The sequence below is a fragment of the Theropithecus gelada genome, chromosome 17 (genome assembly GCF_003255815.1).
Source record: "Theropithecus gelada isolate Dixy chromosome 17, Tgel_1.0, whole genome shotgun sequence".
NCBI classification, from domain to species: domain Eukaryota; kingdom Metazoa; phylum Chordata; class Mammalia; order Primates; family Cercopithecidae; genus Theropithecus; species Theropithecus gelada.
In genome coordinates, this window is record NC_037685.1 from 51306128 (window position 1) to 51329242 (window position 23115).

At 53.7% G+C, this 23115-nt stretch overlaps 1 protein-coding gene across 1 annotated transcript in view; it reads left to right on the plus strand.

The window, feature by feature from the left end:
- ATP11A (ATPase phospholipid transporting 11A) overlaps nt 1–23115 on the plus strand; it is a 183965-nt gene that overhangs the window by 73992 nt on the left and 86858 nt on the right. The window contains exon 2 of the mRNA XM_025364423.1: nt 19971–20093. Within this exon, the coding sequence (XP_025220208.1) occupies nt 19971–20093 (123 nt within the window). The remainder of the gene's footprint in view (nt 1–19970; nt 20094–23115) is intronic.

The following is a 23115-nucleotide window of genomic DNA, read 5'->3' on the forward strand; positions in this document are numbered from 1 at the left end:
ACTCGGTTGTCCTTGCGGTACAATTCCATTGCTGTAAAGTCGTGACCTCCAAACCCAGTTATGCTCAGCTAAGTTCCATGGAATAAAGATCATAAAACGTAAAACATCACAAGCAAAAAGTGTCTCTTTACAAATGCCCACAGTATGACGGGCAGCCCTCCAGGAGTGGCGTGGAGGCCGGGGCACGTGTGTGCCAGGCGCGCAGGCCTTCCTCGCCGTGTGCGGCTCCTGGGCTCTGAATGAGGCAGGCGGTGGCAGTGACCCATCCTTTTCTGGTAACTTCTTGGGGCAAAGAATAAAACCATTCTTCAGTTCGCTCCATTTTATGCCTATAATTTCAAAAAGCATTTGACACACGCAGAAAAGTGCATCCTGGAGCAGCCCTGCGTGGTGGCTGAGTGCCGGTGTCTGGGGAGTTGAGTATAAACATCTATCTTCGTGAGGATTTCTATGCCTGCATGTCTTACCACGCCTGATTATAGCAAATCCCAGGCACACGTTATAACAACAGCTATTACGTTGTAAACTGAAAACAAAATTCTAAGCCCCCAACCAACGGAATGGATCTGCCTCTTGGCCACGGGGACCCCAAGGAAACGGGAAAGGCGAGTTCAGGCTCTGATGGGAAGAGGGACTCGGACAGGCCTCATCCCACTCTCCTTCCTTTGGACCAGCAGTGACATTAAACAGAGACCTGAGACGGGCAAAACAGACTCTTTGTACCAATAAGAGACCAGTTTTCCACCTGAATCTAGTGTACGCTCGCGTGACAGATAGCAGACCCTGAGAGACATTATCTTACCTCCAAATACGTTTCATTGACATCTTTTGAAATGGCCCCTCACACTGCCTCTTGCGGGGGAAATCTGCATTCTACAGAGAATCACCTTCCCTTTCCAGCTCTTTTCTGGAGAGTCTGGACCCTTTTAAGCTCTGGTAAGAGGCACCGTCTCTTCTTTCCGAAGCCTGCTACCTGGAGGGGCCTTCTGCGTGGGGGAAGCTTGGCTTCCACGAGCTCCTTAGCTTAACTTCGCGCTGACTTCAACTCTTCGTGCCGAGTTTCACCTTTTCAACCAGTGCCAGTCAGGAAATCTTTGTGTCCACGTGTGGCCTGGAGGCCCCACCAGCCCCTGCTTGGAGATGCTGCACCTTCCCGGGCCAGACCAACGCCACCTTCCAGGTGTTGGTTTAGGTCTTTGCCTGTCGCTTCTGTCTTCCTAAAACGTGTCAAATCAAGCTGTGCCCCAGCCACCTTGGCAACATGTTCTCAGGACCTCCTGGAGCCACGTCACAGGCCACAGTTTTAACTTTGGCAAAATAAACCCCTAAATTGATTGAGACCTGTTTCAGATACTTTTTGGTGTAAGCGTAAGTTGCGGAAAGAGATGACGTCTTTAGTTCGAAGTGTTATCAGGAATTGTTATGGTCTTGGAAGTCACAGCTTACAGTAGCCCTCTTGCGCTGTCGCCCCCCGTAAAAGCAGGTGTATCTGTGTGGGGTAATGGAACCCCAACCCCAGGCATCCTGGCACAGTGGTGCCTCTGTGTTCACGGCGACATCGCTCCTGGACGCTTCACCTCTGATGTCTTCACCCTCAGTCCTGCCTGAATAATGCCTTCGTGGTCTCGCTGGCACAGCCTCCTCTGGGCAGGCCCCACCTCTGTTCCCTTCCCTTCACTCCATCCGATTCGGCCCCGTTTCTTTGTCCACTCCACGTTCTTCTGAGCGTGTCTCTGGGACACAGTTAAGATGAAGGAGCGGCCTCTGAGTGAGGGAGAACGTACTGAAATCGCCGAAGTGAACTTCAGACACAGGAAGAAGCATTCAGTCCATGTTCATGGTGAGAACGAGGATTGATCTTTTGAATGAGTCACGGGTTTGCGAAAGACGTAAGAACCATTCAATCTGAAAACTAGATTCACTTTCAACAAAGCATCTTGGGTGCTAAATACTCCAGTTAGGTGTCGGGAAACGTCTCTGCGAGTGAAAGCGCCTGACTGACCGGAGCCTGCTCTAGTGGATCTGAAGGATGTTCATGAACAATTCTCGGCGCGGAGCTTAGCAAACCAACAACACAGACAGTTTTATGTAATGAACTCCTGTAAAGCAGCTGCTTCCCTCACGGCACAGAGCAGGCGTGACCGCCAGGGTCCTCCCCGTTCTGAAGCCGCGGCTTCCTTGCAGGCCGGTGTCCAGCATTGATCCTTGAGCTAACCACGGGCAGTTTTAGTTCATAAGTGTGGATTCTTCGGATATGGTCGGGGTTGGATCCCCCGTCACAGGTTGTAGAAATTGATGCAGCATTTTCCGACATGCCCGCCTGCTTGAGGAAGGAATAGTGGTGGAGACGGGCTTCTTATTCTTCAGACGAGGCGATCTCTGCCTCTCCGTGCAAGGTCATCCAACCTGCCCTATTTTGTTGTTGTCTTTCTGTTTCGTCTTGTTTTAGGCTTTTAGCAGCTTGAAGCCATGGTTTTTCGTTTCTGTCTCTAGTAATAAGAGGAAGAGGGATGAGGAAGGGGCTTTACTGGCTCAACCAGAAACAGAAAGTAAGAACCCATAAATGCATTCTCTCCCTTGGACACCCCTGCTGGAGGGAGAAGCTCCTCACCCAGAGGCTGTCACGGGGCATTCCTGGGACCCTCTTTTTACCAGACTCTCCTCCCTGCAGAGCTGCATCCAGAAGGGGCATCCTGGCTGAATCTCTATTGCAGCCTCAGCTCAGCGACTGCCCCGGCAGTGTCTTCTGGGGTTAGGGTCCTTGCAGGGCCGCTGTCACATGCTTGCATCCGTCTCCCTGGGGAGACTGGAAGGGGAAGGGGGAGGGTTTCCCTCACCAGCTTCCACCCACCCCCCCAGGATGGGGCAGAGCACCTGAGGGAGCCCGCCTCTTCCCTCCACGTTCACTGTGCTGAAAGCTGAAGCAGGTGCCCAGTTCTGCAGGAAACAGGCTTTGAACACGGATTCCTGTGAGGAGGATGTGGGGGTGCCTGGGGCCCTTGTGGGAAGGTGAGGAGGGATGTGGGGGTATTAGGGGCCCCTGTGGGAAGGTGAGGAGGACGTGGGGGTGTTGGGGGCCCCTGTGGGAAGGTGAGGAGGATGTGGGGGTGTTGGGGGCCCCTGTGGGAAGGTGGGGAGGATGTGGGGGTGTTGGGAGCCCCTGTGGGAAGGTGGGGAGGATGTGGGGGTGTTGGGAGCCCCTGTGGGAAGGTGGGGAGATGTGGGGGTGCTGTTGGGAGCCCCTGTGGGAAGGTGGGGAGGACGTGGGGGTGTTGGGAGCCCTGTGGGAAGGTGGGGAGGATGTGGGGGTGCTGTTGGGAGCCCCTGTGGGAAGGTGGGGAGATGTGGGGGTGCTGTTGGGAGCCTGGCTTTTTGCCTAACCACAGAGTATCTGTGACTGTCTGATCATCTGCACATAACCGGCTTTTGAAACGTGTGTGACTCTTTTCTCTTACTGTGAAGAGAGGGCGTTTTTCCGATATCCAGTCTCAGAATAAAAAGTTGCCACCTTTACTTTCCCCACTTGGCCAATGATATCAGTATCCACACTGCAAACTCTGAAATCTCTCAGAGCTCGGGTCTAGGACTCCAGAGTGAGTGCACCTGTGGCAGTGGGCTTGACTTGAGGCTCATCCTTGTCACCTGCTCGGTGGCAGTGCCTGTGTGTGGACCCCCCGCAGCACTTAGGTGTGGCTCGCGGACTTGTGGTTTTGCTGCTGGGTGGGGAACCCCGTCTGGCTCCTCACTTCCCCACCAAGCACTGGTCACAGAAATGCCCTTCTCTAGTCACTGCTCTCTGGCCTGGCTTGGTGGTGGCTTTGGTGGCAGCCCCGTCACCCCTGGGATCCACGTCCTCCTGTTTCTTTCCTTTCTCCTGAAGGTTTTCCAAGTGCCTGTTTGCTTCTGGGAATTCCCTCTATGCCTCCTCCTCCTTCCTCATAGCCGTCCTTCCTTTTATTCTGGCCTCCCAAGATGGCATGGAGCCTGGCCACTGTGATGAGTTACGCGGGACACAGAGGCAGCCCCAGGCGCCCGCCTCTACCTCCACCAGCAGCGTCTTCACTTCCACTTCTGCCCTCTGCGGCCTCTTCCTCTGTAGAGTTGGCGTCGGCCACTGGCTGTGGGGCAACCTCAGCCTCTCCAGTGGACGCTGCGCTGTCCCTTCGGTGGAGTCTCAGCTTCGGGGATCCAGGGTGCCCGCGGGATTGCAGGCAGCGCATTCGCAGACTGTCGCCAGCTGAACCGCCGCGGTGTCTGGAGTTGTTCTGTGTATGCTGTTATCCAATTTGCCTGTATTTTCACCAAACAGCAGGCTGTAATTACTGACTCGCAGTCCTGCAGTTGTCTTCATTAGATATATACTCAATATTTTGGAAATATGCCTACAATGCGTTTGGAAGGTATATAATTTCTGCTTCTTAAAAGGCGACACGTATACTAACATGTTTGTTTGAATTGGAATTGGGATATGCCTGCTTAGTTTTCTGGCTAATTTATCTTTAGAAGGAGGGACTGAGTCGTGGGAAATAAACGCAGTGACCCCTCAGTGTTCCCACTGGGCTCGCGGGGGATGCAGTGTTTTCCGGTGGCTTGGGAAGAGTCTGGAGGTCGGGTGCTGAGGCTCGAGCGTTTCTCCTGCCGGTTGGTTTCACCTAGTCCTCAGGGCGGAGTTGCTGCTCATCCTCATGCTGGGCCTGTTTTCCGATTCCTGGCGCTCTCTTGTCTTCACCTGCGGTTCACTTGCGAGGGGCAGTGGAGGCTGCACTGTGACCTTAGTAACGGGATGAGCCAGAGTGTATTGATAGGGAGGTGTTTGTGGTCGGGGGTGGAACTGCTTTGGGGGCAGGTTTGCAAGTCAGGAGACAGGAGCAATGATGGGGCCCCAAGGGCCGCCCCCCAGCTCCTCCCAGGCTCCTACCCTTCCCCATGCCCCGGCTTCCCCCACTTGCTTTTCTCTTCTTGACTCAGCACCACTCACACCCCCAAGCGTGTGCCAGGACTGAGCTCCACACCCGGCACAGGACCTCCCTGCCCTCCTCTCTGAGGTGCAAAGGCACAGCAGGTGCAGCATGGCCTCAGCCCCGGGGCTCCCGGGATGGTTGTCCTGGCCAGTGGCTTGCGACCCTCTGCCTGCTGCGTTTGGAGGTGAACTGAAGGAGCCCGTGACCCGGGTCCCTGGCAGCCGTGGCCTCTTTGCTGCGCTTCCTCTGGCCAAAGCCAAAACCAGGTTCTCTTCTGCACACTGGAGCAGGGACCTTGGCCTCAGGCTCTAATGCCGGAGTTTATAGTTCTCCCAGCTTCCCCAGAGCTGGCCCTTAGCTCAGTCATGTGAACCTCGTCACCACCCTGGTTTTCCAGGTGAGATGAGCCTCAGTTACAGGCAGAAACACGTGGCCGTGAGGAACGCACCAGCCTGAGTCTAAGAGGAAGCTGCCGATTTCTAGCACTGATTTGCAGAGGGATGGGTGAGCCTGCCTGGTGCCCTGTGATGAAGAGGCGTCTCTGTCCCAACGGAGGCACCGTGCAGGCACCGTGCCGAGGCCGGCTTCAGAGCCGCGGGGAAGCCAGGTCTGTCTGATTGCTTCCTTGCACGTTCCGTGCCATCCCACGCGGCTGTAAACGGAAGCCACTAACCACGGCTGCTGCTTCACAAGCTGCCTGGTCAGAAATGTATTCCTGTCAAAAATGGAGGGTGAATCGCATGAAATCAGCGTTATTTTTGCTCTTGCTGCATTTCATGAGTCCTGCGGAGTCTGTTCTAACTGCGCCCTCCTGATCCTTGGACGTGCCGTGGGCTCCGAGCGATGCTTTGGTCGCCGGCTCTTTTCCTCTGTGTCTCCTGTGTCTGGACTCTTAGGAAGCTGTGTTTCTTCCCACTGCTGCGGACTATCAGAATTAGGCAATCCAGAGTAGGACAAGAATGATTTGGGGTGAGAATTTATATCATTATTTCAGTTCTGGACCCAGTAAACTATGGTCTAGGTTTGCTGGCATCCAGCATTTCCCAGATTGACTGTGTTTCCAGATCAAAAGGATGTCCCTGTGCTTTTGTGGATCATTGTGACCCAAGTGATTTTGTGTGAAAAATATTTTCATGGCAGGAAAGTGCCACCGAGAGCCTTGAAAATACCTGAGATTTGTTTGGGGGAAAAATAAGAAAAAAGGAAGGAGAGAAATCCAGTCATCATTACCATGAGTGTGATGAGAGTGGGGAGAACCAGTGGCGCTTCTGATCCTGCCCCAGCAGATGCCAGTGGCTCTGACCAAGGAGGACAGAGGGATGGGCGCACCCACATGAAGCCTCACCCCAGACCCCAGGCCCTGCTTGCATGCTGGGACAAAGGTGGGAGAGAGCCGTGTGTCTCAGCACAGCGGTGGAAACGCGGTCCATCTGCAGAGGGCTTGTTTGCATTTTTTACACCCAAGCAAGCCCCACACGTCCACTGGGGTCCAGGGTGCTCCCGGGAGCCGCTGAGAGTCGGGCAGGCACAGGCACCACGCGCCGCTTCCCTGGACTGTGAGGCGGCAGAGACAGCGAGTCAGGAGGAAGCCTATTTTTAGAAACGCCTAAGTGCCCACGATCTTCTGACCATCAAACAAGGAGCGCTGCTGTTTGAAGCTATAAACAGACAGCAGAACAAGAAGTTGCTGTGTCACTGGATACCTGTACGTTTGAAAACCGGCCATTAGGGGGAATGGCTGCTGTAAACATTGATCCAGTGACTGAGGCTGGCTGGTTTGCTTCTGCTCTGCCCCCGGTGTCGTTCGGCTAATAGGTTTTGTTTGTCTCAGCTAAAATGTGAAACTTCCATTAGGGACTAACCCTGGCTAAAAGTGGTTTTCAGCCTGTTTTTTAAAAATCTCCTTTGTCCTTGCATGCGTTCTAACCCCATTCTAACCTGACTGGCAGCCACAACGCAGACCCTAGCAGAGTTGATGGTGAGGTTGGGGAAGGCGTGACCCACAGTGGAAGGTTGGTTATTTCGGGTGATCCGGCGATTTTCTGATTGAACGTTGAATGCGGAAACATCTTGCCCTTACTGGGGCAACAAGGGGAGGAAAGGCGTGCGCCAGACAGAGACACCTTGGAATCCCACCCAGCCTGGACGTATCTGCTGGGTTCTGGGACGGGCGCAGGCAACTGTATCTGCCCTGGTGGGAGGAGTTGCCCCCTTGGTTAAACCCGGAGGACGCGGCTGCATGGTGCTTGCCCTCAGCTGTTTCTCTCTTCTTACTTTGGGAATAATCTCTTTTATTCTAGTTTCTCTGCTCTTAGGCATACTCCTTTGGAAACTTACTGGGCTCACTTTTACCCCCTATGAGATGCTGTTTGTCATGAGCGGTGCAAGGTTAGAGATAACCGGGTCCACGTGCACTTGTGTCTTTCCATAGTGTGAGGCTTTTGTTGACGTTATTTCAATCACAAAAGCCAGGAACTGCTGGTGCTTCCTGTCACTGGGTAGTCCCAGCAGCGGGCACCCAGGCTCAAGCCACTCCTCACATCGGTCAATATTGTAAACCATAGTTATAGTATACCTAATCAATACATAAATGTTTTAAATACTCCGCAACAAACAAAGTAACATTTAACATCAAGAGAAAAAGGGAGATAGGAGGAAGGGTTAATGAACCAGTCGGGGGGAGTGAAGCAGACACCACCCCTGGGCTGGGCGGGGTGGTCCGTGGTCTTGTGAGGAGGACTCAGATGGCAGAGCCTGCTGGGCAGATGCCAAGTTCTTATCACAAGTGACTGCGAGGCTGAGTCCTCCCGTGAGAACTGAGTGCAACGGTGTGCTTTCTGTGTCCTTACCTGGTTGGATACTGTCTTTATTTTTTTTTGTTTGTTTATTAAGCAAATCACCTTATCTTTGTTGGCAAAGTGCGCTGTGAAATGTAGAACAAAGTCTTTTTCTAAGATGGAGTTTGTTATGTCAACAGTGATCTATATACTATATAAAAACTAAACTTTAAAAATGTTGCTTACACGAAAATTGAGAGAAGCCTGTTTGTGCAGAAGATGAGCAGGTAGAAGGTTCCAGTGGTGAGGGGTGCTGACCTGGAGCGGCCGTGGTGGGGCCGTGTGGCTGGGAGCAGGGCCGTGAGCAGTGCTCAGCCTGTCGCGAGTGTGTAGGAAGAGAGCTTTGTTGAAATATCACTTACATATCATAAAGTGACCCACTTAAACAATTTGATGATTTTTATTGTGTTTACCAAGCTACACAACATCACCACAATCTAATTTTAGACATTTTCATCACCCTCCAGTGAAACCCCGTCCCCAGTACCAGGCGCTCCCAAGCTGTGTCCCCAGCTCCCCTCCCCTCCCGCCCCAGCCCAGCCCTGGGCAGTTGCTAATCCACATTCTGTCGCTGCAGATTTGCCCGTGTGGACACTTCTTGTGGGTGGAGTCAAGCAGCCTGGGGCTTTACGACTGGCTCTGCCCTTGGCGGGGCTGCCCCGCATCTCCCTGGTGACTGAGGATGCTCTGCGTCCTCTCCTGGGCTTGCTGGTCATTTGCAGGTCCCTAGAGGAGCTCCGCCTTGTCTTTCTGTTTTTGAGTTTGAATCGTTCTGTATATATTCCAGGTACAATCCCTAATCATATACGATTGGCATCCGATCACAGTGCTCCACGTAGGGAACGGCTCTGCCGTGAAAGCCCAGGAACCCTGTGTGTGTGCACGTGGGCCGCACGGGGAAGGCCTGGCCCACGGTGGTCTGTGTCTGGGCGGAACTCTGGACCCTCCCAGAACCCCGAAGGCTGTGGCCTGTGAGGTGCTGCCCCAGGCCACGGCCTGTCCATCTCCCTCCCCAGAGGGTGCCATCTGGGTTCTGATGAGCTGTGGCACCTCCTGCCCTGCCCCACCATCGCCACCCCCAGAACAGAGTGCAGGCTGTAAACTGCTTAGTGGTGGCCTGGATTGGCCTGCAACAGTTTGCGTGGTGTCACCCAGCCCTTCTGTTTTCATGTATTTTAATTTATTTGCTGCTTAATCTAAGCAAAGGAAATGCCGCCCTCTCTCTGTGTTGACCAAACCCACCATGCCTTTCTCTTCCCACGGGAGAATCTTGCTTCCCCGGGCTGTACGGGTCCCGAGCCAATGCCAGGCACTCCGCTGGTGACCAGGAGTCCTTGCCCACTCTCCCTGCCCCCTGAAAGAGCAAACGAAGGGAATCCTTGAACCTCTGGGAAGCTGTAGCCCTTTTGTAAACGTGCTGCCCTGCGGCGGATGGGGGTCCCAGGAAAGGCCCAGGGCTTTGTCTGCAGAAACAGCTTTTTTCCTGTGCTTTTTTGGGTAACTGGTCCTTCCTCAACACTGTCGATAGCAGCTGTGGCACTGGGCTCCATGCAGCCTGCAGCGGAACACGGTGTTTTTAGTTGCGGTGCCCTCTGTGTGGCAGCCACCAACGCTCCGCGTGCGTGAGTGGCGATCTGCGTCTGTGGGTGACGTGCATCATGGGGTGTGGAGAGACGCACCTGTGAAGGATTTCCACACCACCTCCACCCTCCACCCCACCTTGTGCCTTCCAGGGAAGTCCTGCCTGTGCCTCTGCTGCCTTGGGAAGAGAAGGGGTCCCAGGGGAGCTCACAGGGTGGTGGAAGGCTGGAAGGCATCAAAGCTGGAGACTGCCTTCGTGTGGGGACTAGGGGGTGGGGGCGTGCTTGAGCCCTGACTGCGTGATTTGGAAGGCCTCCCCCATTCAGCTCGTCTTCCTCATTCTGTGCTAGACCAGCCCAGCGCCTCCAGGTCAGCCCATTTCAGTCCACCTCGCTGTCCCTGAAAAGAGGGAAAGGGACAAGCTGCCCTTTTTCTGCCGCAGGCTCTCGATTAAAGTATTTCCCGAATTGCAGGGATCCTTTCCTCCCTCTACTCCCAAGGGGAGGGAGGGCTGGCTCTGCACTTCCAGTACCCCGGCCCATGCAACCTCCACACACCTGGGTGTGTGTTGGAGCAACAGGATGGGAAGGATCTGTTAAGTTTCTGCCTGGGTTAGGACACTGCCGTGGTTTCTGGTAGTGGATTTGAAATTAGAGGAAGGGCTCTGCTTTTGCATTTCAGGACCCGCAGTGCCCAGGTTCACAGCGTTCATGGCAGCCTTTGGGAAGACCTGACGGGTTTTCTTCATTGCAAGTTAGAAAACAGGTGCACCAGGAACCTCAGCTCCTCAAACGCAGTGCCTGCTGCCTCACTGCTTCCTGTCCATCTCTCAAGGAGAACTAGAAATCCCCTCCTGTGTCTGGAGGAGAGAGAACCTGGCTAAGCATTGGGGCCGAAGGAATTCCCTCCTGTGTCTGGAGGAGAGGGAACCTGGCTAAGCACTGCGGCTGAAGGTTGCAGCCTTCTAGGAAATGTCCAATATAAAGGATAGACTGCAGGCTATTTTGATTTTACTCGTTTTTTAACAGAACTTTTATGAAAGAAAATTACTTGGGTCTAGTCTGGTGCTAGGATTTTTCTTTACTTGTAAAGTCAGCTGACACCTCCCAGGTTTCGTAAGTCATCTGGTCTAAACTGGAAGCCAGGTGTCTTACATCAAAGCTTCCGGTATCTCCAGTTGCAGAAATTAGAAGAGGGTGGTTGAGGACCATGTCTTCCTGGGTGACGCCCTTGAGAAGATGTCAAGCCTGGGCCCTGTTTATTGTATTTGGAGAAATGGGAGACGATGGTACTTTAGAGGAGCATAGATCCCATTCCAGCAACTATTTTAATCGGTACTCTCAGGGGAGGCTGAGATTCCAACTTACAAATTGCAAATGTGTGATGTGCTGCACCCACTCACAGAAGACGCGTACCAGATCACAGTTGCAGCTCATTTCGAGGTAAAGCAGCACTGAAAGACCGCAGAACCAGAGCAGGGGACCAGACAGAGCAGACGAGGAGGCTTCGCCTTCCTATGTTTGCACGCACAGCCTGGACTGCATGGTGACTTACAACGTATTTCTCATCCCAGGTCACAGTCTCAGAGTGTGAGAGCCCTGGGTCTCTGGGTCAGGTCTGAATGAACGCTCTTTCCTTTGGGCCTCTTCCTGTCACTGCCCTGTGTGTGTCAGACTGACGAAGCAACACATGTCTGCTGGCATTGGTGAAAAGCGTCATTGGCGAGCAAGGCTGTGTGTGTGAGCAGCTCCTTCCACCTTCGTCCCCTGTCACGGGAGCTGCAGTTACAAGACCCTAGGGAATGGGGGCGTCATTGTTTCATGGTCCCACCCTTCCTCAGGGTCGGTGGCAAGGCCAGCAGGCTGCGGTGTGTGCCTCGGATGTGATGTCTGTGGGACTGCAAGTGGGTTGCCCGCAGGGGTCTTGCACTGGCTTAGAGAGCTAGCAGCATTTGGTGTGACTCAGTTTATCGGTCTTTCCCTGCTTTGAGACAGGCCCTTGATGTGCAGGTGAAGTACCCGTGGCTGGCTGCGTAGCTTCTAGGTGTTTCTTCTTCCAGTGGGGTTAGCAGAGCACGGTGTGAAGCCCTGCTGTGAAGATGCTGCCAACAGCGCCCCCTGTCTGCTGAAGGGCTCATCATCTGACTCCGCCTTAGTCCCATCCTCTTCCTTCCTACCACACAGCCGGAGGCACGGGATGCACACAGGCGGGCTTCCATCGGTCGGGGGACGCTGACAGGAGGAGCCCCTCCCAGCAGCTTCAGGGTGCTTTTGGCTGAGCAGGTTGGGGCCTCGAGGACATCGCTCCTCTAAAGGGGTGTTAGGTAACTGCAGTTTTCTCCTCTCTTACTCACCCATTGCCAGATTTTTTAAAAAGAATACTTTCAAATGACTTATATAAAACTCTATGTTTTAAGTTTATTTCTGTAAGAAAAAAATTGGTTGGTACAAATATAGCAAAAATGTTAACATTTGTGAAATCTGGGTGATTTATTTAATTACTCCAGTTTTCTGCATGTTTGAATTATTTCATAATGCCCCCCTCCACCTGTGAGTGGGCGTATCTGGAGAGGCGTCATCCTTCCTGAAGAGGGACAGTGGCTGAGCCATTTGTGGCCAGGGAACCCCAGCCCACACCTCCATAGCCCTGGCACAGGGCGGGCACAGCTTAGTTCACAACGACCTAGTTTCTGCCCCCAGTTCCAACTTAGGGCCAGCCAGAGAACAGCAAATACCCCCCACCCCCCGCCAGCCCCACAGGATGCCGCGCCTCCCAGGCGTGAGCCCATGCACCCCCCACCCCACCAGGCCCATGGCTGCCCTCCGAGGCCTCTTCCCTGGACTCCTTCCTGCCTTCCTGGCCTGGCTGGAGTCCCTGGGAGCCTGTGGAGGCGCCGACCTGCAGCTCGGAGTCCGTGGCCACTGCTGCTTGTTCCGGTGGCCGCCGTTTGTTTCCATGGGGATTCATGTTGACATCTGTTACTCATCCTAAAGTGAGCCCGTCTGCATGAAGGCACGCCTCGGGGCTGCTGAGTCGGCCACATCCTTGGCAGTTCCCCACACACCCTCTCGTGTGTCCTGTGTGTGAGTAAAAGTGCAGGGCAGATGCCAGACCCTCCTTCCATCCCCAGACTGGGCACGTTGGAGCCAATTCCTCCATGCTGCCTGCTCCATCCTCTCCCTTGCCCTGTTCACTTCCACACTTCATTAACAGAGAACTGCGGGGAGGGTCACAGGGCCAGCGAGGCCAGTGCCACTCCTGTGCTGTGTGACACTGAACGCTGCCTAAACCATCTGGATAACTGATCGGGGGTGAGTTTGCACGCGGCGCTCCAGCCTGTGTGGCGATGGTTCTGGGTTTGTCGTCACGCTCTGTCAAATGGGAAGCAATAGTAAATTCTATTTTATTTATTTATTTTTTTGAGACAGAGTCGCACTCTGTCGTCCAGGCAGAAATGCAGTGGCACGATCCTGGCTCACTGCAACCTCCACCTCCCAGGTTCAAGCCATTCTCCCTGCCTCAGCCTCCCAAGTAGCTGGGACTACAGGCATGTGCCACCACTCCTGCCTAATTTTTGTTATTTTTAGTAGAGACGAGGTTTTGCCGTATTGGCCAGGCTGGTCTTAAACCCCTGACCTCAGGTGATCCACCCACCTGGGCCTCCCAAAGTGCTGGGATTACAGGCGTGAGCCCCTGCGCCCGGCTGAGATGACCTGTCAGGTGACAGGCTCCAGCTCCTGGCCTGGGATTAATATCTGACCACGTGCTGTGGTGCACACTGAGAGTGTCGCATCGTAGATCTTCTGAAACGCAGCGTCTCGCCCCTGGAGCCTCTCTGCACTGTGGGTTTAGAGTTCATGCTCCCGTGGCAGTGGCCTCAGGGGTGTTTGCTCCTTGGGGAAATTTTCCTCAGTCACTGAACACAGGTGCTGGGCACCAGTCAGAAAGCCACACTGCCAGGCACTACCAAGCTTGGGCGCTGGCACCTGTCAGAAAGCAACACTGCCAGGCACGTGCACAAAGACTGTGTGTTTTCAGGCAGCAGTGGATCAATCCCAAATGTCAAAACTATCTTTAAAAATATAATTAAGATGGCACGGTGGCTCACACCTGTAATCCCAGCACTTTGGGAGGCCAAGGCGAGTGAATCACCTGAGGCCGGGAGTTCAAGACCAGCCTGGCCAACATGGTGAAACCCCGTCTCTACTAAAAATACAGAAATTAGCCAGGCGTGGTGTCTCATGCCTGTCATCCCAGCTACTTGGGAGGCTGAGGCAGAAGAATTGCTTGAACCTGGGAGGCGGAGGTTGCAGTGAGCCGAGATCACGCCATTGCACTCCAGCCTGCGGGACAAGAGCGAGACTTTGTCTCAGAAGAAGAAAATAATAATAATAATAATTAAGGGAAGGAGCCCCGGAGGCTGCCCAGGTAGCTGCACTGTTGCGATTTGTGGTGACATTTTCTCTGACACTCCTGTGCTACGCAGTTACAGCTGCCCCTCTGCGAAGCCCCCTCCCGCTGGTGGGAAGGCGGCCAGGACGCTGCACAGTGCTGTGTCCTGAGCACACATATTAGGAGAAGGGACGTGAGACTTCCTCCACCGTGGGCTCCATGCAGCCGGGAGGCCCTGCCGCCCCCTCCCCACGCGCTGCCCACACGCCGCTCACTGTTTCTTTCTCCCGCAACTCCAGATGCGGAATTCCTCTCAGAGGTCCTCTCATGGCATCCTGCATGGAGAGGCCTGGGCCTGGCCTGGAAGGAAGGCACAGCCCATGTGCGGGCGCCTCTGTCCGGAAGGCACGCTGGGGTCCATTTTCCTGTTTTCCCAACCCTGTGGCACTCCTTCCTGTTCCTCCTTCTACAGTCTTCTGTGTGAGTCGTGGAAATGAGGCAGATGGTCATGTTTAGCATCATACCACACATACCTTTTGCAAAAATGTATTTTTTAGCAGCCAGGTGAGCAGCTGATGTGGTGGACAGAAAGCACACCGGAGGCCCTGAGGCCTTGAAGCCTCCACGTGCCTCTCATCAGTGTGTGAGGTGCAGTTGGCGGAGGTTTGCTGAGCTGAGCGGCTCTGTGAGGGGAGGTGGTCGGTGTTAGCAGCTTTGAAAGCCCCCGCACACTCCAGCTCCCATGCAGTTATGCTGTGTAAGAAATGGCAGCCGGGCCAAAACCTTGTAACTCTTTTCAGGGTTGTTAAAACACTGAGGTAGCTGGAAATACATTCTCATTTTAAGTTGAAGTAATTTGGGGGGCGTGGTGGCATGCCTGCAATCTCAGTGTTTTGGGAAGCTGCACAGGGAGCACTGCCTGAGCCCAGGAGTTCAAGGCTACGGTGCACTCTAATTGTCCCTGTGAATGGTCACTGCAGTGAATAGCCACTGTGCTCCAGCCAGGACAGCACAGCAATACGCCATCTCTAAAAAAAGTAATTATGTTTTAAAAGTAAATCGTTTTCACTTCCTCGGAGATTTTCAGGAAGAGCTTTATATCTAAGTTTCTAGAATTTACACGGAAGACTGAAACAGAGAAGCAATTCTGACATCTAGGAATGACTTTTCCTGCTGGATGCGGTGGCTTACGCCTGTCATCCCAGCACTTTGGGAGGCTGAGGCGGGCGGATCACCTGAGGTCGGGAGTTTGAGGCCAACCTGGCCAACATGGTGAAACACCATTTCTACTAAAAATACAAAATTAGCTGGACGTGGTGGTGCTTGCCTGTAATCCCAGCTACTAGGGAGGCTGAGGCAGGAGTATTGCTTAAACCTGGAAGTGCAGTTTGCAGTGAGCCGAGGTTTTGCCACTGCACTCCAGCCTGGGTGATGAGAGCAAAACTCTGTCTCGTTAAAAAGAAAATATAACATTTTTACTGAGGTATAATTCACATACCTTAAAATCCTCCCTTTTAAAGCATGCAATCCATTGGTTCCAACTGGAAAATATTCAGTCATGCGCCCACCACCTCCCTCTAACCCAGAAGGTTTTCACCTGCCGGTCAGGGACCATCAGCAACTACCACCACCCTCCAACCCAGAAGGTTTTCATCCCCTGGGCAGCCATTTGCCCAGCCCCCGGCAGCCCCCGCACCCCCTGTCAGCCCCCATCAGCCCCCATCAGTCCCCATCCCTGCATTCACCTTTTCTGGGCATTTCATCAGAATGGACTTACAACACGGTGTTGCTTCACACGCGGGATGCTTTCTGGCCCCACGTGTGTTGGTGTGGGTGTCAGCACTTCCTTCCCTTCTGTGTATCCCTTCGTCAGTGGACGCGCGTTTGGAGGCTGCCACCTGTGTCTTCCTTGAAGAGTGCAGCTGTGAACCTTCTCGCCGAATTTTTTGTGCCCCTCCTGGAGTTGCTCGAGATGTTTCCCTTGGTCAGTTTGTGTCCTCTGGTCAGTCCCATCAGCACAGGGTGGATTTTTACTTCAGCTGGAACTTGATGCCAGCCCTCCAGGGGACATGCCACGTGGCTTTCTGATGCCGTTTGGACAGTGGGTTGTTAATGAGTGGTTAGGAAACCTGCTACTTGACACAGACAGTTTGGTGCCTGCTTTCAGCTTTGCTTTGCTGATGGGAGCCTCTGGCTGTGGGGCTGGCTGAGCTGTGTCGCTGATCCTGTCTGGGAACACAGAGAGGCTGGGGTCTCCATCCTCTTGCCCTGGAGAGCTTCCTGACTACCTGTGTCTTTACTCTGAATCCTGAAAAAAACCCTGTGTGGTGTGACCCCGTTTTTTGTTGCTTGTTTGTTTGAGACGGAGCCTCGCTGTGTCATCCAAGCTGGAGAGCAGTGGAGCCATCTTGTCACTGCAGCCTCCACCTTGGGGTTCGAGCGATTCTCCTGCCTCAGCCTCCCGAGTAGCTAGGACTACAGGCGCCCCCATGCCCAGCTATTTTTTTTTTTTAGTAGAGATGGAGTTTCACCATGTTAGCCAGGCTGGTCTTGAACTCCTGGCCTCAAGCGATCTGCCTGCCTCAGCTTCCCAAAGTGCTGGAATTACAGACATGAACCACTGTGCCTGGTGGGGACCCTGTTTTGTCTGTGCCACCATTTATGCACAGCATGTCTGGCCCTGAGTTCAAGACTGGTGAGGTTCAAAAGTTACATGATTGGGGCTCCTGAGTTTGTTTTTGTTGCTAACTGTACAGAGAACCAGAATCTTCGGGCTGGGAGGACCACGAAGGTTGGCCCTTCTAATCCCTTCATGTCGCTGCTGACGACATTTGACAGAGACACGTGGTGTGATGCAGCCACAGCCACAGAGCCAGTGAGCAGCAGGGACCGGGCGCCCCGTCCCCAGGCCACCGTTTGGGATCATGTCTACATCCTCTGGGGGTTCAGCGTATTTTCAGCTCTGTTCCTTTTGGTCAGTTTAGTCTTCCTAGAATTTGAACATTTGTGGCTGCTCTGTCTATGGAGTAGCCATTCTTTTATTTGTTTAGTTTTGTAATGAACTTGCTTTCACTTTGAAAAAAAAAAAAGTGAACATTTGTGGAGAATGCAACACAAAGAGCTCCCTTTGGTTCGAAGCGTGAACCCGAAGAGACACTTAGGTTTCTGTCCTTCCTGATGCCCTGGGTGAGGCCGTCTAAGTGACCTCATGGCCTCAGGTCCTTTCCTGATCCAGTCTGGTATCTGTTACGCTGACAAGGCTGCCAGGCAAGCAACCCACTTGCCAGGCAAGGCCCACTGCATGTTGGCAGCTGATTTTGTGATGTCATGGCACAGACAAAAATAGTCATTCCTACTTGTGTCGGTTTAAACGCCACTACACTGCTGGGCTGTATTTGAGTTGTTTTTGATGTAATTATTTAACGATAAACGTCTGCTCAGCACTGTTCAGAATATGGAGTGGACTTCATCCATTCATCCTGATCGTGCCTCCAGGAGACAGGGTCCCTTTGTTGCTGGCTGGAAGCGTCCGGGCAGCGTGAGCTCGCCGTGGCGTGGGCGATGCCACACGGCTCCAGGAAAGCGTTCAGCTTTCAGAGCCAGTGTCTGGGCTCGTGGCCACTCCTGAAATTCAGTTGCTGTCTTTGAAGCTTAGAAGAAAGTTTCTACGATTTTCACTTTTGTATTAAAAGATACCTGTATGCTTTTCTCTCTTTTTCTGGTTCACTTATGTTCTTATTCAGTGCGATTTCCTGATTCCACGAGAATGAGAAGCATCTGTTTGGCTGTGCTCTGAGAAAACAAAGGAGCCAGGGACTTTTCTTAGCCTTTATAGGCAGCAGTTTATTTATGAAGCTCCTAAGATGCTTTTAAAGTCCACATCCCTGCATCTCTTAGGTTTGTTGACTTCACCACCAAATAGAGGCAGCTGGGAAGGCCCCCGTCAGGCGGGGAGACCCAGTCTCAAGGAGGAGGGCCTGTCCTTGTGGGGAGGGGCAGCCAGACTGTGGCATGGTCAGGGCAGTGGGGCTGCGCTGCCCACCTGGCTTTGAGTCTAGGATGACAGTTACTGCATGGCCAGCAGGCTCGCGGGGAGGCCACAACCCAAGGTCGCGCCAAGGAAAACTGCGTCTGGCTCATTTGAGGGTGGAGTGCTCCTCACTGGCCTCGTGGCTGCCTTGTGTACATCTGTCCCCAGGAGCGTGGAAGCCTCGGCTCCCCGTGGAAACGCTGGTTCATAGTCTCAGCTGAACATCTCTGAAAACACAGTTGGGGCACGCGGGGACTGCTGTGATCTCTTTCCTTTATTTTACTTTACACTGTTCTGCAAAGCTGAGTCCTAATAAAAGAAATTGGAAGTGAATTACCTGCCAATGGACTTTATTACAGCAAATGTGCGGACATTCACACAGCTCCTGTCCGGGACGTCTGGGTGGGACAGTGTGGAAGGGCTTCCTCTGAAAGGACGTTAGAGGAGCAGAGGAGCTGATGACATAAACAAGACCAAAAACAGCCAGCGTGAGGTTATAAACAAGAGCACCACGCAGACAGGGACTCCAGACTGTTCAGGCCTTGCCTGCCTTTTTTGGCTTTAAAAAACAAGAGTTCCCTGAAGCACCAAGGGGCAGCCCACACAGAGAGGAGTCGCCCCGAGCGTTCACAGGCATCTGTGCTGGGCCGGGCCCCTGGCCGTCTTCTGTTCCTGTTGCCTCATTTCATGCTCCAGGACCCTGAGAAAGTGCTGGCATCTCCCTCATGGGTGAGAAGCCCAGTGGGAAACTGTCCCCGTGCCTGCGGCGAGGAGTGGCCCAGCAGCCAACGAGTGCCCACTCGTCCTTCCTGTCCCATCGCACCAGTGTTCCCTTCGCGGAGGAGGCTTCCGTCTCCTCTTCAGCTGTGTTTCTCATGCCCCAGAAAGGCTAGTGTTGTGCAGTTCCTTCAGAGAAGTGGGTCATGGGACGAGAGCCACATGCTAAGGCCACGTATTCTGAGGCGGGCCCGGGGCGGTGTACCAGGACCATGTGTTCCGAGGTGAGCCCGGGGCCATGTGCTGGGGCCGTGCATTCTGAGGTGGGCTGGGGCCATGGCCAGGGCTGCGTATTCAGATGTGGCATTTGGATTTCTCATTACGAGCTAAGGTATTTTTGTGGTTTTCGTGCTGACATCAAATGGCCCGCCTGAGTGTTGTTGAAATATTTCTTGTCAGAGCTGTTTTCTTGACTCCTCCAAATACAGTGTTCTGAGTAATACAGATGGTCAGGCCCAAGTCATCTTTGCAGGAGAGCCTTCCTGTTCCTGAGCAGACACCCGGAAGGGTTGAGTGACTCTTCTACATGTGCAGATGCGGGTATACATGTGCAGATGCAGGGCCAGTGACCCCACAGTGGGGCAAGAACCTGGAGGGTTCTTAGCTTTGCCCAGGAAAGAATTCAGGGGCAAGCAGGAGCAGGAGGGGGAAGAAAACAGCTTTATTGAAGAGGCAGGGCTATAGCTCCCTGACTGCCCTTGCAGAGTGGCATTGCCCCATAGGCAGAGAGGAGTAGCTCAGGGCAGGTTTAATTGCATGCAGATTAAGGGGTGGTTTATGGAGACATTTCTAGAAGGATGTGACTTCTGGGCAATCAGGTCATTGCCATGGAACAGGGCGGCGGCTCCTGGCTGTTGCCATGGCAATGCTAAACCGACAGGCACACCGCGGGCATGTCTGATGGAAAGCTGCCTCTGCCCCAGCCCTGTTTTTGCTAGTCCTCAATCTGGTCTGGTGTCCAAGCCCCACCCCTGGAGTCAAGTCCTGCCTTCTACCCCAATATCATAGTTTTTCTTTCTTCTGCCATTAAAGACCTTTCGCAGCATCACTGTCTCTTTTGTTTTGGAAGCCATGCATTCTGTTCTTATGTGCACACCCTGAGCTGTTGCCACTAGCAGTCAGCTTTGGAGTTCACTATGTGGCCCTCACAGGAGCGCAGAGCCTCCTGGTGCTCACCAGAAGACCTTGGCCCAGGAGGGCTGCGTAAGACAGGGTGGCTCCGTCCCGGGTGCTGGGGCCCAGGTCTCCAGGTCTCCCCGCAGCCCTGAACAATGCTGTCAGCAGCAGGTACAAGTCTCCGTTCCGACGAACATGCCTCAAGGCAACATTCTGGGCAAGAGCCTCTGATGCGGGTTCTGAGGCAGCTGCCTAACACTGCTCTCCTTTCCGCAGTGTGCAGGAGAAGAGAATTGGGTGGACAGCAGGACCATCTACGTGGGACACAGGGAGCCACCTCCGGGCGCAGAGGCCTACATCCCACAGAGATACCCAGACAACAGGATCGTCTCGTCCAAGGTAACTCGGGTCTGAGTGTCCACGATGTGTCTAAAAAGCAGTTGCCGGGGGGTGTTAGTGCTTCTCGGTTTCAAAGACCAGCTCTGCTCCTGGCCCTGCTGTCATGGCCACCAGTCACCCCTAGCAAAGGCTTCGGATCAGGACCTCACCAAGGGTGCTGCACTCTCCCTCCCAGTGACCACCCACAGAAGGCTTTCCACCTGGCCAGGGCTCACAGCGCAGTGTCTCCACTCTCGGGCGACCGTGTCACAGAGGCAGCGTAGTTCTGAAGTCCAGGATCCAAACCCCACCCAGCTCCCACTTCTGAGGCGTCTGGCCATGTGCTTCTCGTGGGCCACCCTGGCCAGAGTCTCAGCACTGGTAAGGTAGAAACGCTACCAGCCACCCTGGAGAAGGAGCCAACAAACGCAGGCCAGGCGCAGACCCGGGGAGGTCTTTGAGCTTGTTCAGGAGGTGCAGCCCAGGCACAGCGTAGGAAGCGTGAGCAGAGTGCCGCGGTCTAAACAGAGCATATTTCTCTCCATGGACGGGAGCGTGGAAGTGCACACACATTTCCCACGTTCCGAGAGTGACCTGGAAACGGGTCTTAAGAATAGGGTGGAAATTTAGCTGCTGCCGTTAAACACGGGGTAAACTGTGCTTTCCAGATAATGTGGAACGCGTGTGCCTGTGTTCAGACTCCGTTTATCTTCATTGTCCTTCAAAATGGATGAGCCAAACACAAGCACACACATGACCGAGCTGCACATGGGGACGCGTGTGGCGGCCCACAATTCACACGTGTGTCCTTACATGCAAACGCACTTAATTCACCCTGGGCGTCCTGACGTGTAGACCCCTGTGTAGACCTACTTAATTCACACTAGGCATCTTGACGTGTAGACCGCTGTGTAGACCTACTTAATTCACACCAGGTGTCCTGACGTGTAGACCGCTGTGTAGACTTACTTAATTCACACCAGGCATCCTGACGTGTAGACCGCTGTGTAGACCTACTTAATTCACACCAGGTGTCATGACGTGTAGACTTCTGTGTAGACCTACTTAATCCACACCGGGTGTTCTGATGTACAGACCCCTGTGGAGACCTACTTAATTCACACCCAGCATCCTGACGTGTAGACCCCTATGTAGACCTACTTAATCCACACCGGTGTCCTGATGTATAGACCCCTGTGGTAGACCTACTTTATTCACACCTGACGTCCTGACGTGTAGACCCCTGTGGTAGACCTGCTTAATTCACACCGGGCATCCTGACGTGTAGACCCCTATGTAGACCTACTTAATTCACACCAGGTGTCCTGATGTGTAGACCCCTGTGTAGACCTACTTAATCTACAGCGGGTGTCCTGATGTGTAGACCCCTGTGTAGACCTACTTAATTCACACCAGGTGTCCTGATGTGTAGACCCCTGTGGAGATCTGCTTAATTCACACCGGGTGTCCTGATGTGTAGACCCCTGTGTAGACCTACTTAATTCACACCGGGTGTCCTGATGTGTAGACCCCTGTGGAGATCTGCTTAATCCACACCAGGTGTCCTGGCATGTAGACCCCTGTGGTTCTTAATTATTTATGTGCTGTTGAAGAGTTGCACATTTTTGAAGAATATTTGACAACAGAAAAGGTCACCTTTTTAAAGCATTTTTATGGGATTATTTAATTTGTAACTGTAGGATTACAAAAAAATTTTAATAGCTTTAACCTCTAGAAACAGGACACATAAATGCTGAAAAACAAAGTCCCAACCAGATAAGTGCTGTGGGTGGTTTCCCAGGCATGATTCGTGGAAGGAGAAATGTACTGATGAGAAATCACATCCAAAATGTTGTCTCTGAGTGGTGATGTTTATAAAGTTTTAAAGTCGGCGCAGTCTCAGGCGGAGCTCACTGAAGGTAGTTTCCAAGCTAGTATGTACTTCACCCACCCTCCAGCCCAAAACGAATCCCAGACGTACTTCTTAGAACTCAGCCTGCGCGGCCCAGAGGTACAGAGAGGCAGGGAGCACCCAGCTGTCCACATGTGGTGCCACTGTGGACTTGTAGGGCGGGATTCCAGGATCTGGGTGATGGGTGTGTGGAACCGTGGCCCCCCCGCACAGCGCGGCTCATCTCAGCCGGATGGGGGCCGTGAAGGCATCACCCAGCCCACCTCCTGGGAGCTGGCTTCTCCGTTCCTGGGGCAGAGCTCGCCCGACCGCCCCGCGTGCCTGGTTCTCCCTGCAGATGAGGTGCCGTGTGGGGCCGCAGGGAAGAAACCTGCAGATGAGGTGCCGTGTGGGGCTGCAGGGAGGAAACCAGCAGATGAGGTGCCGTGTGGGGCCGCAGGGAAGAAACCTGCAGATGAGGTGCCGTGTGGGGCCGCAGGGAGGAAGTCAGCAGCAGCAGCAGAGCTTGATCCAGGCATTGGAGGAGGGTCTTGGTCCCCCTGGCAGGGGCTGGTGGGAAACTGCTTCCTGTGATTGCCCATGGCGGTTTTAAAGGAGATAACAGAGCACGACGATTCCTGACCCCTTTGCTATATCATTCAAGTTTTGTCATTTCCCTACTGTCTGTTTCGAACATCCCTGCAGGCAGTGGCCTCGGTGGCTTCACGCCTCCCGGCCCTGCTCCCAGGCTCTGCGCTACCCTCTCTCCCCCTCGGCTGGGCCTTCCCCCCGCTCCGCTGCTCCCTGTGGAACGGGAGCCCCTTGAGGCCTCTGCGGTTTCTGATCCGGGAAGCCCTGCGGTGGCTGGGTTGTCAGGATGGGTTTTGTGGGCTTATTGCCGGTTTTCAGGGCCTTTTAGAAGCCGTAAGTCTCCTTCCTACGAGGAAGCCCTCATGCAGGAACACACAGACCCGGGTCAACAGGCTCTCAGCAGCGCCATCTGAGCGCAGGTGGAGGGCGCCGCGGGGCCAGGAGAGCACTTGGGCGCCTTTCATCTCAGCCTCCGAGGACAGAAGGGGGCTGTGCTCTCAAATCCACCCATGCATTGAGATCTTCGCTCTTCACAGAGGTGGGATTAGCGGCTTAGTCTCA